Source organism: Lissotriton helveticus, chromosome 8, assembly GCF_964261635.1.
Source record: "Lissotriton helveticus chromosome 8, aLisHel1.1, whole genome shotgun sequence".
NCBI lineage: Eukaryota > Metazoa > Chordata > Amphibia > Caudata > Salamandridae > Lissotriton > Lissotriton helveticus.
In genome coordinates, this window is record NC_136069.1 from 1,659,377,936 (window position 1) to 1,659,394,826 (window position 16,891).

Genomic DNA, 16,891 nt, shown 5'->3' on the forward strand with positions numbered 1-16,891 from the left:
GGAAGGAGTTGCGTGGGTGGGCAAGTAGTGCGTGGGGGAGTCACTTAGAGGTGGGTTGGTGGCCCCCTCTTTTATTCTGTCCAGGTCCGTTCGCCCTTCCCGCGAAAGGACTGGCCCTTTTGCTGGTAGTGCCAGGTTTGTTTTTGATGTCCTTGTTGTGTTTGGCTGTCCCCCTGGTTGGACTGCTGGAAGGTCTGGTGCGACGTTCCTGGCTGGTTTCCCCCTGTTCCGTTCGGTCTCCGTGACGGAGTACCCCTTTTTGTGCCCCTGAACTGTAAGGCCCCCATGGACCTTGCTGTTTCGTTTTCCTTTTTGAGCTGGGTGAGTTTTTCATCCACCGGCGCCCCAAACTGTGTCTCCCCATTGAACGGGGTGCTTAGGATGTTGTTCTGCACCTCCGGTTTGAAGCCTGAGATCCTGAGCCAGGCCTGTCTCCTTTCTGTTATACCCAACATCATCAGCCTGCTGGACGTGTCCGCACCGTCCAAGGCTGTCTTGAGGCAAGAGTTTGCCACATTTTTTCCCTCTTCCACGAGGTGTGCAGCCCTCTGTTGGTACTCTTCTAGTAGATGTTTGAGCAGCTGTCCGATTTTATCCAGAATCTGGTACTGGCGCCTGTTTATCAGGGCGTTAGAGTTTGCCATGCGCCAGTGTATTGCTGCATTTTTCTCTATATTCCTCCCTGTTAGGTCCATCCTCCTGCTTTCCTTGTCTGGTGGTGGCCCTGTTGTTGTTGGCACATTTGCCCTTTTTCTGGTTGTCGCCGCAATGATCGAATCCGCCGTTACAGATCCTCTGATGTATGGAGGATCCTTAGAGGAGTGTTTGTACTTCTTTTCTGTTCTCGGCGTCACTGACCTGCAGGTTGCCGGTTCTTTGAACGCCTCTTTCCCCTGGACCATGACACTGTCCAGCATGGGGAGGTACTGGCTCCTAGTTTCTGTGGGGAGCAGGGTCTCCAAGAGGAAGTCTGCCTTCGGCTTCTCCTCATCCAGCTTACTTCAAAATAATGTTGATATTGTAGGCCCCAATGTAGTCTGGCGGCGAAGGCCTCGAAGGGTACGAGTCTATATCCTCTTCTGGATTTTTGGCTTCGAGGTCCTGCCACTCCAGGTCTTGTGTCCCCGAGGATATGGAGCCGTGGATCGTCCGTTGATAGTCGCCGCCCTCCTCCTCGTAGTAGGAGGCTTCCTCCTCTGTTTGGTCCAGGTTCTCAGGACTTTTCGGCGACTGTTCGGCCTCGAAGTCGTCCTCCTCTTCCACTTCGACGATTACCGTTTTTTGTTTCGACGGAATCGCGAAGCTCCTCATTCTTTCATCGAATTCCCTTTTCCTCTGCAGGATGTTATCCATCTCTGCCTCGAGCCGTCATCTCTTCCTTTCCATTTCGGCAGCCAGTTCGGCGTCGAAGCGTTTGGCTGATCTCTTCGACGTCGAGAAGGGCTTCGGATCCTTGGTCGACGCCGAAGCACCATCGGGTCCTTGTCTTTCAAAGACGAAAGCTCCTTTTTGGGGACGTTCTGCGACTACCTTGGCTTTTCGTCGGTCTTTGCCCCCTGGGAGTCCTTATCTTAGGATCTGCTGTGCTGCTTGCCCCTGGATGCATCTGCTGCCGTCGAGGGTTTCGGCGCCAGTGCTCCTTTCGAAGACTGACTCCGTTCTTCAAGGTTCTTGCTCAGACCTTCGGGGGTCTTTCAGGGGGTTAGGGGTCGTCGACTCTGCTACCTCCTTGGAAGTCTTCTTATCGGTCTCTACGACCGTGTAGCCGTCATCTTCTTCGGCGATGAAGTCCTCCTCGTCGCCCGATAGCCCCAGGTCTCGAAGGAACGGTGGTTGGCCCTTGCCCTGCATGCTGTAATTGGCTCGTATCTGACGCTCTCTAACCCAGAGAGTCTTCGGCGTGAAGGCTCAGCAGGCGTTGCTCTCGTGATCGACCGGTAGGCAGAGGTTGCAAACCGGGTGCTGGTCCTTCTGCGCGTACTTGTGGTGGCAGTTACGGCAGAATTTAAACGGCGTGTTGTCCATTTCTCGTGCTCAGGGGGCCCCCTGTGCGCGCATTCTCCGTCGAAGTTTAAGAAGTTCTCCTTCTCCTTCGTTGTCCCTGCTCAATCGTGTTGTTCCTCGTGGTCTTCTCTGAATTTTTCTTGCGAAATCGGCTTCCCTGCTTCTTCTTCTCTCCAAAACTCTGGAGGCCCTTCGGGAACGATCCAGACCCAATGGCGGAAAAAAATAATCTGAAGATGGCGCCCGAAGGTGGGAGGTTCCGCAGGAAGCGTGCCGACGTCACAGGAAGTACACCAAAGGTGGGACGTCGACGCCCACCTGGGCTACGAAAGAAAAAAAAGAAAGAAAGAAAAGACTACGATTCCGGACCCAACCACTAGACTGCGGAATAATGCACAGCATAGTGAATCCAGAAAGATTCACGCTGCAAAACAACCTAATTACACTTTTCACTACCTCTAGTGCTCTGAGATCACCAGTTATGAAGCTTTTGTGTTAGTGTTCCAATAGAGAGGAGTATCTGTCATTAGATAGAGGCACATAGACATTATTTTCAACATCCTCAGCGCACTCACTATCAGAAATGTTACACATAACAAAGGGAAACCTTCTTTTGCATGGCGAGAATTCTCATATCCGAAGAGAAAGTTACAGATTTCGGATTGTCTGAGATTCCTCAGAGAGATTTTCTGCTGCCAGACTAGATAGATTTCAATCTGTTTCACATTACTTTGAATCCCACTTGATGTGTCAGTACTGTCCTTCGTGTTTTTTCCTGTAAGAGTCATATGTCTTTCCATTACTAAATAGTTATCTATGGAGGGATACACATCGGCTGTCTCACTCGCTCTATCAATGGTGTGTACAAACCACTGATCGACATTGGCAAAAAAAAAAAACTCTGAACAAGGGTATTTTATTTTATTTATTTATTTATTTTTCTACTCAATTTTAATTTATTAAGTCGGAATGCAGTTAAAATAACTTTTCAGCAGCATTTATGGGAATAATATTTACACTGACAGTCACACTCCCACAAAACTCAAGTCCAATCATCTCAAAACGTGTTAAAAACAGGAGCCCCATGGATAGTCTTAGCAAAAACTCCAGGAGGCCCAGAGGATGCCGACGAAGTACAAGAGCTGGAATACAGCTCACGCAAATGCCAGCTTTTGGGCACTATCAAGTACGAACCAGAGGGTCAGCCAGGGTGGATGAAGCCCAAGCCAAGGAGACGACCAGAATAGGGATATTTAGAGTCAACGCCATATAAAGTCCAGCAGTCAAGCTTCTATGTCCCTCTTCAACACTGGAAGACCATACAGGTCAGGTTCAGGCCTAGGTTGTCTGCAGTGCGCTAAACTAGGTCATGCCAAACGTACCACTGGCCATTAAAACTCCAAGCGACTAGTACCTACTACCCCTGGGATTAGACGCTGGCATAATTGCAATAAAAACCGTATCTTCAGGAACTTGAAATAAAATGAACTACAGAAAAAGGGAGATGGGTAAAAGTTGGAAAATAAAAACCTAGTTTTTGCTATAGTCTTTAGTTTCACTGTCTGTCTCGTTGAGAAGTGTGGTCCTCACCAGGGCTTCTGTGACTGCATAAGGATCGCAGTTGGCAGATGGTCGGCGATCTTCAAAGTAGCCAAAGCCTTCTTGGCCCACCTGGCGTGGGATGCGGATGCTAGCACCACGGTTGGCTACACCAGCAGAAAACTCATGGATGCTGGATGTCTCGTGTTGGCCAGTTAACCGCCGGGAGTTGTCCTTGCCGCCACGTGGGTCATACACACAGATGTGATAGTTGTGCCTCTTACTGAGCTTCTCAATGGCATCCTCTATGTATTTGAGCCCGCTAGCCTTGCGCATAGCATCAGTGCTGTAGTTGGTGTGACATCCTGTACCATTCCAGTTTCCAGTCATCGGCTTGGGATCCAGCGTTGCCACAACACCAAAGTCTTCACACACTCGGTGCAGAATGTAACGAGCCATCCAGAGATGATCTCCCATGGTAATGCCTTCGCAGGGACCAACCTGGAACTCCCACTGAGAAGGCATGACTTCAGCGTTGGTTCCACAGATCTTGACCCCAGCATACAGGCACGCCTTGTAGTGGGACTCTACAATGTCCCGTCCATACACCTTGTCAGCACCAACACCACAGTAGTATGGACCTTGGGGTCCTGGAAATCCGTTCTCTGGCCATCCATATGGATGTCCATTTATACCCAGCAAAGTGTACTCCTGCTCCATGCCAAACCACGGGTGAGAGTCCTTCACCTTCTCCATCACTATCTTGCACGTGTTGCGCAGGTTGGTCTCTGCTGGCTTCCTGTTGTATTTTAGTACTTCGCACATCACCAGCTTGTTTGGGTCCAAGCAGAAGGGGTCTCTAAACATCTGGACCAGGATCAAGTACATGTCACTGTTTGAGCCCTCTGCTCGGTAGGTACTGGAGCCATCAAAATTCCATTCTGGGACATCTTCTATGCACTTGGGTTCGTTGTCCACGGTTTTAGTCTTGCAGCGGACTCCCTCCCCGGTGCCATCGATCCAGACATAGGTTACCTGTACCTGATCCCCCTGGGGGAGTTTCATGTACTGGTCCCGGACGGACTTGTTAAGCTTGGAACTGTGAGAGACCGACATGGTGACAGATCCGGTTACTCCCGACAGCTCCGGTGGTTGAGTCAACAAGGGTATTTTATTAGCAACTCAACCTGAAGGTATTGGAGCGCAGGGAGATTAAGTGATTTACACAGAATTACAGGATGCTGAGCCAACGCCGAGACTGGAACCCGGTTCCCCAGTTCCAAAGTCGTCAGCTCTGGTTGTTACGCCATATCCTCTCCCTAAGGAGAAGATGTGGCATCTGATGCAGAGATAGCTTGACGTCTGTATCCTTCACATCAAGTGTAGTGCGAAATTCAACTTTTAGCAATATAAATATGCAGTCTTTCCAAGGTGGTTGTCCTGAAGCAGTGTGTAATGAGACCGGTTGAGAGGCTTGAGGGCCATGTTACATCCTTTTGCGACACTAGGCCTTGGTTTCTCTGGAGTAGACGCCCTTCCTTTGTTTTTCTCTTGTCTAACAATCAGCATTTATGAGCAGGAGTTGTAAAGAGTCTTTTAAAAAAAAAAAAAATGTCACAACAACGTAAGGGAAGCCAGTAAAATTGTATTTTATCACACATCCATAAGTGTACAGTACACACCTATATCGTAATCTACTTCCAAAAAATACAGAGAGTAATGTATAAGCAGTTCCAATAATATACTCATTATATAAGCAGTTTTGGAGGGGAGCAAGTGAAAGAGCCATTCAACGGGTAGTATGTAGAGCATGGGGCACATAAGACATAAACAAACTGTAAACAAAGCCAAATAACGTCTATGTAAGGTCCCACCTATGTGTCTCGCATCCATCACCCACTGGATTTTAACAGTGTAGGTGGTGCGTGGGTCAGTCATATCACCCTTGTGCAGTGGTGATTCTGTGGCTGCAAAGTGTTCCCTTCAGAGTGGCATGTGTCATTCTTGGCCTCGATGTTCACAATAAAGGTGTTCGCATTTTCACACCCAACCCATGCCATTCCCTAAGCAAGCAATGATCTCAGAACGCTGGATTCCTCAGGGCCACTGAAGTAGTGTATTCAACCATGTTATAAGTGTCTGGGGTACTGGGTGCTGTCCACTGCTTTGCAATCTGTCGTTTGAAGAGAACAAATGCAAGATAGATAAGCCGGTGTAGGTGTTTATCGCCCTGGGATTTTTTCGACTGAGGCCAAGGAGGCAAGATTCGGGGGTTGTGGTCAGTAGGCGTCCTGCTAATTCTGCTGTGGTGGTTGTAATTTCCCCCCACGTCAAATGCAATGGTGTGCATTACCATACCATGTGGTAGAACCCAGCTTCCACCAGCTTGCAAAAGTGATTTCTGTCTGTAATGTATCCTGCAGCCAAGTCTCAAACTGGTCTGCAAGGAACTTTACATTTCCTTAGAGTGAGACGCAGTAGAGGGGGGAAAGAAGTGCCTTTTTCTGAGCAACTCCTTCCTCAACCTCTAGAGAGATTGCCCATGTTGCTCCCTTTGTGGACGTGCTGTGATTGTGTACAAGGAGTAGTCTGAGGCATCTGATACGTCTCAGATTAGACAATGAAGGAGTCCCTTGGAGCAGATTAACATCTTGGCTACAAGGATTCCCAAATCTCCTTGGAAAGAGATGTCCCACTGTCTCCTTTTTGACATTTTCCTAGGCCTTGCCTATTTGTTCCCAAAAGGGCACTAAAGTCAAGTTGTATGCTGTGAATGTGGCTTTGTACTGCTAGTCTGAAACCAGAAACATGCAGCTAATGTTTGTTGAACTGTAATGGGTCTTACGTACCTAACTGCATATCCTCTCTGCCTGACACATAGTGGACTTCATGGTAGTGTTGGTGATACTCTGTGCACAAACACTTGGGCCTTTATGTTGTTTGATTGCGGGATATGCTCTACGACCTCCTCTATATTTTTCCCTCCAAGTCTGCCATGTTGTATTTTGGATGTAGGGTCTTTTTAGTTGTTTCTGGGAAGTGTTACTGGGTCAGCTGGAGGAGAGTTTGGTTCCTAGAACCGTGAGAATGGTTGTTGCTTTGACCTCCTAGGAAGAACAGCACAGTCCACAAAAATGTCCTCCAACACCGGAACATGGCCACACTAGCCAGCTTTTATCATTTGGCTAGCTACTGGAAAGAATTTAGGTGTTTCCTCTGTCAAGTCGTTCAACCCGGATGGCTCTTCTGCATTCAGCTGTGCGTTTTCTCAAGAAGGGATTAACCAACCAATGTGGTGTAGCATCTCAGTCTTATAGCAGGCTCCTTAAATTGTGACTGATCGGGAGGCACAGTAGAGTTCATGGAAATGGTGATCTTCACTCAGCTTACATCTCGCCATTGCACTTACTCCATGTTTTTGGAGTCTTGTGGGATGCAGGCTGCTTGCCAGGTCTGTCATCACAGCCACGTACTTACGCCTACAAGTTCTCCGGAGCAGCAGCCTCTACTTCAACCTTTCTGTCTCAGAGTCTGGAGAATTCCCAGAAAAAATTGATTGCGAGTCACATTCTTATCATCATGATGATCCCTTGGCAGACAGTGGCTGCCAAACCTAATCTCAGTGAAACAAGAAAATCTTAGGACATAAGAGCAGTACAATATTTAAGGTTAGATAGCATAATAGCTTAGAAAACAGGGTACACAACAAAAACCAAATATAAATACTCACACAAACTAATCCAATCAAATCACAAAATAAAAACACAATGATGCTCCCCTAATCTACTTGCCCAAGTCAATCTACAACCTTGTTATGTTATTTTGTGCTTCTCTGTCTGATGTGTTTTCTCCACTCCTCATAATGTGACCTACCCAACCAGCAGAAAAACAAACATGAGGCAGGGCGAGGAAGCATCTATAGATGCCACAAAGAAGTCTCTTTATCGAAATTCACTTGGTCAACAACCATCTTCACCACAAAAGGTTTTTTTTTTTTTAAGAATAAAAGGTTACATTTCTAGCCAAAGCCCGGTAGAGCAGGAATATGAACTCATAATGGCTCTTGGCTCCAAAAGGAATAAAGTGTAGTCAAATCTTTAGGATGAAAGGCAAGGACAAATCTTTGGACCTGTACAAGAAGGGCTAGGATGAGATTAGTAATGAGTTAACTGAACTCTCTTGGGCAAAGATTTGTGCTTATGAACGTCTACGGATGTATGTGGAACCAACTGACACCACCTCTGTTCATGACTGAGTGGGCGGGTAGCGAAATAATGGACATATCTTTGGATGAAAGGGAAATACATGTTTGACAATGTGTAAGCTCAGGTCTATAGCTGCCACGGGTTAAGGAAGTAAAGTGCAACTCTAACAGAAAGAGGAGATTCACAATGAGGGAGATCATCCCCATAGTTGAAAAGAGGTGTGGTGATAAAGGACATCTATCTGGCTGAAGGAGGCGAAGAGTAATAACGTGGGAGCTCACCTCTTTGGGTAGTAAAGAGATGAAATCACGTTGGAACTGTGGCTCGATGACTTGCATCATATACTTTATTTGAGATGGTTCACATCGATCGATGAGCTCATCCAATGCTAGCAACCTCTCGGGACCGGTCCACTTCTAAGAAGAGAAGAAATCTTTGTTATGGTTGAAACGTGCAGCATGCAAAAGCTACAGGTTCTATCACCTAAACATATTTTGTCACCTAAGCATCATAATATCTTTTCTCTAACTCACTTTGCTCTTAAAGAGGACTCTATCAAACGTTTTTAAACAAAGGTTCTCCATCATAAAAAATAAAATAAAAACAAACACTGTCAAACAGCACGGAAACAAACCATTAAGAAGTGATGAAAATAAAATGTGTTTGGAATTTTTTAATACTATTCTGCTCTGCCTTTTCAACTCAAAGACAAAGCCTTACGTCTCCATAAGTAAAAAAAAGTTACTCACCTTTGGTAATGATAGATTTCTGGAGCCACTACAGGCAACAGTCCTCTGCCCACTTACTGAAGTGAATCACCTCCCAAAATAGGGTGCATAGCCCCACATTGCCCAGTCTGTTGATATGATGGAAAGTGGTGGTGTTGTCCAAAAGAATCTAAATGTTGCTCTCTCAGATGCAAGGTAGAAATGCCTTCATTGTAAGGTAGACCACAGGCAACTCAGGCACATTTATGTGCATATGTTGACCAGAAGGCAACAAAAAGCCCTACACCTAACCCTGAAGGGGCACCGTAGCTCGGTCTGGAGGTTTCAGTGACTGCGGCAGCCTGCACCTGTGGTGGGATGAAAGGCTGACGACTGACCCCAAAAGGTTGCAAGGGTCTTAACATCAGTGAATGTCTCGATGAACAGAGTGGGAGCGCATCACCTAGGTGAACTTTGACCCTGTCACCAGGCAGGTCGATCCCCCGCGCCACCACACAGCCCTCCTGTGTGCTCTGAGCCGCTGCTGCCGCTCGATCTAATTTGTGCCTGCATGAATAGCTTTTTTCCCTTGTACTTTGTGCCCCTCTGTGCCTCATTGCCTTGTGTATTCCCCGCACGCCCCACCTGCTTAGTTGGCATTGATGTTGTTCTTACTGTACTTCTTGTGCCCCTCTGTGCCCCACTTTGCCTTCTGTATCCCCCGCTCCACGCTTCTTCGCCGGGGCTGTGTCCTCTGCGGCCCCGTCCCCAGAGCTCCCATTCGCCACCCCGCTCCCGCCTCCCACTCCCCTTCATACGGAGGCTGCGCATTGGCCGCGCCGAAGGCGCGCCTAAGGCAAGCCTGTCTGCGCCCATCCGCGCCCAGAGCCAGGACCCCTGGCTTCCAAACTCACCACGACGCACACCACCTCCACGACTCTAGCACTCTCCACGCACTCAACGCCAGACGGTCACGCACCTGCTGCCTGGCCACCTCGAAGCACACCCAAGGACTCTTCTCCTGCCTGAGCTGAAGCTTCACCAGCATCCGGCCCGCTAACCCACCCACCAAAGAACCCAACTTCCTCAGATGCATCCTGCTCAACACTCGCTCCGCCCGCAAAGACGCCGTTGAACTCTGGAACCTACTCTACACCAACGCCCCAGACGCCGCCTTCCTGACGGAGACCTGGCTGACCCCCACCTCGGCGCCCGACATCGCCATAGCCATCCAGAAGGTTACAAGATAACCCGCATGGACCACACCAACGGAGTAGGTGGAGGAATTGGCATCGTCCACAGAAACACCCTCAAAATCTCGACAGACGCCGACGACACCCTCAGCACCGCCGAACACCTGCACTTCACGATCCACACCGACCCCAACACCACCCTCAGAGGCACCCTCATCTACAGACCCCCCGGACCACGACCACAGTTCAGTGATTCCATCGCCGACTTAATCAGCACACCCACCCTCACCTCCATGGACTACATCCTCTTCGGGGACCTGAACTGCCACATCGAGAACAACAACGACTCCAACACCTCCACCCTGATCGACAACCTCGGACTCAGACAACTCGTCACAACACCCACTCACTCCGCCGGCCATTCGCGTGACCCCATCTTCTCAGCAAGCACCCACGTCTCCTTCGACCGCACCACCGAACTCCACTGGACCAACCACCACTACATCCACTTCACCTTCCGGAAACCCACCACCGCACCCAGATGATGCCTCGCCGCAGCTGGGGCAAGATCACCGAGGACCAGTTAACCACCGCCCTCACCCAGAGTCCACCCGCAGACCCAACCGACGCCGCAGCACACAACCTCAGACAATGGATCGACGACTGCGCCAACACCCTCGGCTCGCTCAAGAAACCCTCCAACACCTACACCAGCAAGAGAGCCAGCTGGTTCACTGAAGAACTCCAGACCTCCAAGCAAACCTGCCGAAAACTGGAAAAAAACTGGACCCGCGAAAGAACACCGGAAAGCTACACAGCCCACAGGAAGGCCACCCACCGACACTACCAACCCATCAGATCCGCCAAATGGACCACCTTCAGAGACCGCATAGACAACAACGCACACAACAGCAAAGAGCTCTTCAGCATCGTGAAGGAACTCTCCAACCCCAGTTCCAACACCAACGACATCCCACCGTCACAAGACCTGTGCGACTCACTGGCCACCTTCTTCTATTGCAAGATTGCAGACATCCAAGACAGCTTTGACGCCGTCAGCACCCCGGCAACCGTTGGAACCCCCGCTCCCACGACCACCACCCGCACCAACCGCCTGCTTGCCTGGACCAACATCAATGACGACAACACCATCAAGATCATGAACACCGTCCACTCCAGATCCCCAGAAGACCCCTGCCCACACCACATCTTTAACTAAGCCAAAAGCACCATAGCACCCAACCTCCGGAAAACCATCAACATCTCCTTCGAGACAGCGGCCTTCCCGGAGAGCTGGAAACACGCAGAGATAAACGCCTTACTCAAGAATACCACGGTGAACTTCCGACCCATCTCCCTGCTCCTGTTCCTGGCGAAGGTCATCGAAAAGGACGTCAACAAACAACTGACCAGCTTCCTCGAAGAGAACAACATCCTGGACCCATCCCAGTCCGGGTTCCGTACCAACCACAGCACCGAAACTGCCCTCATCGCCGCCATCGATGACATCAGGATCCTGCTCGATAACGGAGAAACCGCGGCCCTGGTCCTCCTGAACATGTCAACCGATTTAGACACGGTCTGCCTCACACTAAAAGCACGCCTCCACGACGCCGGAATGCAAGCAAAGGCCCTGGACTGGACCACGTCCTTCCTCTCCGGGAGAACCCAGAGCGTCCGCCTCCCCCCCCTTCCGCTCCAAAGCCACCGAGATCAACTGTGGCGTACCCCAAGGACCCTCCCTCAGCCCAACGTTGTTCAACGTATACATGGCACCGCTCGCCCACATTGCCAGACGGCATGACCTAAACATCATCTCCTACGCTGACCACACCCAGCTGATCCTCTCGCTCCACCCAGGATCCCCACACCTCCAAAACCAACCTCCACGAAGGAATGAAGGCTGCCGCCGACTGGATGAGGAACAGCCGTCTGAAACTGAACTCGGACAAGACGGAGGTCCTCATCCTCGGTTCCATCCCCTCAGTCTGGGACGACTCCTGGTGGCCAATGGCATTAGGAGCACCCCCTACACCCACCGACCACGCACATAACCTGGGGGTCATCCTCGACTCCACACTCTCCATGATGAAACAGGAAAACGCCGTCTTCTCCTCCTGCTGCTTCAACACCCTCCGCATGCTTCGCAGGATCTTCAAGTGGATCCCCACCACAACTAGAAGGACCGTCACCCAGGTCCTCGTCAGCAGTAGACTGGACTACGGCAACGCACTCTATGCAGGAGCCCCGGCCAAACTCCTGAAATGGCTCCAACGCATCCAGAACGCCTCCTCAAGCCTGATCCTCGTCATCCCGCGCCGCATCCACATCACACCCCACTCGAGAGACCTGCACTGGCTCCCCATCAACAAGAGGATAACCTTCAAGCTCCTCACCCACGCACACAAGGCACTCAACGACACCGGACCAGCGTACCTCAACAGCCGACTCGGCCTCTACAACCAGTCCCACCAGACCGCTCTGCAGACTGCGCCCTCCCCACTGTCCCCCGCATCCGAAGAGTGACCGCCGGCGGCAGAACATTCTCCCACCTCGCCGCCCAGACGTGGAACACCCTCCCCATCCGCCTACGGCAGACTGAAGACCTTCTAACCTTCAGGAGACTCCCCAAGACCTGGCTCTTCAAACAGCAGCAGCGTTCCCCCCCTAGCACCCTGAGACCCTCACGGGTATGTAGTGCACTTTACAAATGCTATGATTGATTGATGATGCTCCCCTGATGGTGGTGCCACTGCATCCTCATGTATCACTGAAGGGCCTCCATCTGTCACGTGACACTAACAGAACGCACAAGGGCATGAAGCCAAGCAGAATAGAGACTTAAAGAACTGGGATCTGAGTGTGAGGCTGAAACCTTGGCATCATCTACCAAATATCCATGATTATCTGGGAAGGAGCTAAGGCATTCATGCAGGTTGTATCCAGAAAAGCCCCCGTGGGAGTCTGCCTTTGAGATAGAGAGTGTCAGACATCTGAGCAGTGATGATACAGCCCAAGCTGTGGAGGAGAGAAAACACCTACTCAATGTGTTCTCTGACCAGTATCTGTTACTCCACTTTCACTAGCCAGTTGTCCAAGAAAGATAATATATGAATTACTGACCATGGAGTGAAGCTGCTGTAATCACCGGCACTTTCAAGAATAAATGTGCCGCGTCGCCAGGGAACTGGAGTCCTCCCATCAATCCACCCGGTCTGTGGTCATGGAGGCCTGGAAGTAGGCACCCTGGAAATGCTTAGTCTCCAACTAATCTACCACATTTAGGGTCAGCAGAACCTAACTCCAGAACAGCATCTTAAACTTGCCTTGCCGAATGAACAAGTTCATAAGATGGAAGATTCGAAATGGGTATCAAATCTTCATCCGTCTTGGGGGCCAGGAAATAAAGGAAGCAATTTTCTTCCAGAAGCACCACCTCTATGGCTCCTTTGTTCATCAGGGGAATGCTTTCATCTCGGTCAGAGAGTATCTCATGGTAGAAGGCGGGAAGTCACGGGGGAGGTACAAGAAGGGTAGGGGGCTTTCATTGTAGATTGCTGGATTACCCATATATCCATGTTATTGTTTCCCAAGTGCTGGAAAGGTGGGAGATCCTCCTACTCCCCCAGAGAAAAAATCATGCCGCGGGGTGAATTGTGAGGTGGGACAGTAGAATGGTGGTAAACCTTTTAACCCTACGAGTAGACTCTGCCAAGGGGACATTGTTGAAATGTGCCTTAACTTTCTCTTTCGCCACATAAATAACTTCCTCTGAACTTGATGGCTTCAAAGGAGTCATCGGCTCGATTAGTGGTACCTGCAACAATACTGCTTCTGATCAGAGTACGAAGTCTTTAAAGTCTTCGACAATTACTAGGGTGCGTCTCTGGAAGTACTGGGGATGGAGCGGATGAAGTTATCAAATCCCCCAGGAATAAGTTCCCTCCTGGGTGTTTCAAGGGGGTGGGCACAGTGGGTACAGGAGCCATCCTGAAAACATCCAGCAAAGCCAGTCTAAGGCCTCAACTTGCTCAAGGCTGGCTAATCAGGCCAGAAATTCCAATCTCACCTTTTTCAGTATTAGGATGTTATCCAATGATGAGAAAGAGGTTTGCATTATGTGAAACGACTTCTCCTTCTTTACTTTTTTAACTTTTTAGGGCTCGCCTACAGATTGCATGTGCATGTGCTGTACTGCGAGACGTATTGTTTACAATACAGACATCTTAAAACCTTCCCTAAGCATATCATTTGTTGTTTTTGCTGTCACTCTGATTTCCTATCCTTTGACTGTTTAGTTTCCATAGGTTTCCCTTCCTTTCTGGTCTTAGCTCCTCCATGGAGCATGGAACAAGTACATGTGTTCTTCCTGGTCTTTTTGCAAGGCACTATTTATTTTATTTTATAAGCATTTCGGTATTATTCCTGGACTTGCAATGTGCTTTCCTCCTTTTAACACAGGCATACAGCTTCTTATTTACGTTGCTTTCACACTATTTGCTGTCTCTATTGACGCTTGACACAGGCGAGATCTATTTGCTTTGCCAAAACTTGTTATGAGTAGATCTTTTAGTAAAGCATTCCTACACAGATGACAGAAGAGCGATTATGTGTCTCCTTAAGGTATTTAGGTAAAAATAACTTGGCCTCCTGCTTTCTGATGGCCTTTGGGTTCATGAAGATACAGGAATTGCATTCTGTGGCGTTGCGATCCAATTCCAAACACCACATGCAGATGTTATGTGGGTTTGACCAGGATATTATCTTGCAGAATCTGCAACAAAATTCAATCCTTGAACCCTTCAGCGAAGGCATTTTAAATAGTCGCTATTGAAGTGCTTTTGAATTATTTCAGTGAGGCAAATAAAAAGCTGCACAACCGCATCAACGAGGAGCAGAAAAACAAGCACTGACACCAGTACTCCAGTTGGCACTTGATATATTCAGGTGTCCTGTTCAGGGGTGGGATAATGGGTGTAGCTACAGAATAATGGAAACTTTTAAAAATCAGTAACTGTTTTGATTGATTACAAGGACTCAATTCCTTCTGTCATCAACTGCAGATTGTAATGGAGCCCTGGGTAATCACATTCAGTCAGCACAAGGAGATGGACGGAGCGCTGAAACTTTTCAGGCACTCACCCCCAGTCAATGATCTGGGTTGGATCCATGATCGTTATTTAGCTCACTTCGCCACCCCAGTTCAGATCATATTCAGTCACCCTAAATATTACTAAAGGAGCCACACAGTGAATGATATCATAATTGATCACATGACTGCAGCTGACATCAGACAAAGAACTGTTAGGGATTGTTAGAGCTGGACCAAGCAAAGAGAACTGTATTTTTGTCATCTCTACACTGGATGGCTCCTGTAAACCGAATCTGGGCATGAATATTTTAATCAATTTACAAGAATGAACAATGTAGTAGTATCTTGGTTATTATGCTTTTCATGTCATCCACTGCTCCACCAGTGGAACCCTCTAGAGATGATGTAACATAGAATGTTGGTGTATGAAATCTACAGTTGGAGAAAGGCTGAGCGAAATGTCTTAAGAGCCTCCAAAAATAGACAGAAGAATGTCACTGCTTAGTCTCTAACAATTATTACCAATGTAAAAGTTCAGTGGAGGAACCCGGAAATGTAGTCTATCCAAAAACTGGATTACATTCTAAATCTGGGAAGGAATTATTAGTTGGTCTTGTCTTAACATGTTCCTAGGCATCATTTATTTGAAATCGGAATACTGGTGATATAGTGGGTAAAGGCTGCACTGTCAAACATGCAGCTGTAACTTTAGCCATCAACGAAAGCAACATATCCTAGGTTCCAGACCACAAAACTGTTTAACTTTACTTGACACTTGTGCTAATCTGCACAAGCTAGATACTGATAAATCCAGGAAGAAGTAAAGATGTTAGGAAAGGTAGTTAGCCAACATATTTCCCTAATGGAGCTTTGAGTTTTTTTAGGAGAAACACTGATCTCCAGCATAAAGGACCAAAATATATAAGAATTACTAAATTGGCAGGCTGTAAGGCTTCTTGCTAAGCCAAACATTGTGGAAAGCTCTCACCACTCCTTAATATGTGAACCCAACGACTTGTGTTTCAGTAAACTCCTGCCTAACACAGAGTTCTTGAGATCAACATGAACTTCTAGACAGAGAGAGATGGGGATCAATCCTGGATTATTAAGAGACAGAGAGACGCGTTCTCTCTTCCACTGATGTCACCATGGACAGGAGTACAAAGGTCTCCCCCAGATCGAACTGAGCAGTATTCTGGAAATTTGAAGATGGATCAAGAAGCATCAACATACTTGGAATTGACTTCCCTTTGACAAGGAGCACAGGTTAAGCATTGAAACTGTGGTGCAACGTGCAGAATACACAAAAGTGAATGGTCAGCAAAGAAACGATCTTTAAACGCAATGAGTCGGGCAGATAGCCAAGTGACAGCTTGAGCTAAGCAAAGCTAGCAGGGGCAACAGATATGGAATCCAAGATCCGGCTCGTATTCGCTAGTCATTCTCAGCTGTGAAAACGTATAAAGTGCTTCAAACCTGAAATGCTTCGGATTAAATCACTGACGCTCAACAAAGAGTTGGGCAGGTGCATCACAGATGCTTGTACTAGCACGAGCCCTAAGCCTCGACATGACTAGGTGTGGCATGGTTGGGGCCAGTCCTATATGTGTGCATGTTGAGGACTTGCCACAAGTTCGATTCACCCAGGACTCATTTGTTTACCCTAACGAGTCAAGTGACTGACATCGTGATTGCCTGCAACCCTAAGGTGGCCTTCTAGGACTACCAACAAGAAACAAGGACACAAAAACATGGTGTGACAACCTTGCCTTAGTCCTTGATAAGTCGAAAATAGCCATGCTGTGGAAGAGTAGCAGTGAACAACAGTCACAACACTGGGATGCTGAACTCTAAAGATAGGCAGAAGAGGAGGAACAACTCTAATTCTACATTAGAATAGGTGTAGTGGCAGATCCCGCATAATGGAATGGGACACTTCTCTCCTGAAACATAGGGACAAAGAGGACACTTAGACCCCTTGAAGTACAAGCTGAGGCGAACTGAACATCTGGTGGTCGAATACCTGTTCTGGCGAGTCCAGGTCATTCCACAATGAGCAGTAACTAGACAATAGTAATTAATAGTAAAATATTGCTTAATAAATATGTAAGAGATGTAGCACCTCCAGGATACGAAGTGGCAGGCATATGC

At 48.3% G+C, this 16,891-nt stretch overlaps 1 protein-coding gene and 1 pseudogene across 2 annotated transcripts in view; both read right to left on the minus strand.

Moving 5' to 3' along the window:
• The window catches only part of LOC144773603 (F-box/WD repeat-containing protein 7-like), a 376,720-nt gene that overhangs the window by 108,612 nt on the left and 251,217 nt on the right, over nt 1–16,891 (minus strand). For both annotated transcript variants that reach the window (XM_078658744.1, XM_078658743.1), the window contains exon 6: nt 8,030–8,164. In XM_078658744.1, coding sequence (XP_078514870.1) covers nt 8,030–8,164 — 135 coding nt within the window. The remainder of the gene's footprint in view (nt 1–8,029; nt 8,165–16,891) is intronic.
• LOC144772123 (glutamine synthetase pseudogene) lies at nt 3,535–4,695 on the minus strand (annotated as a pseudogene).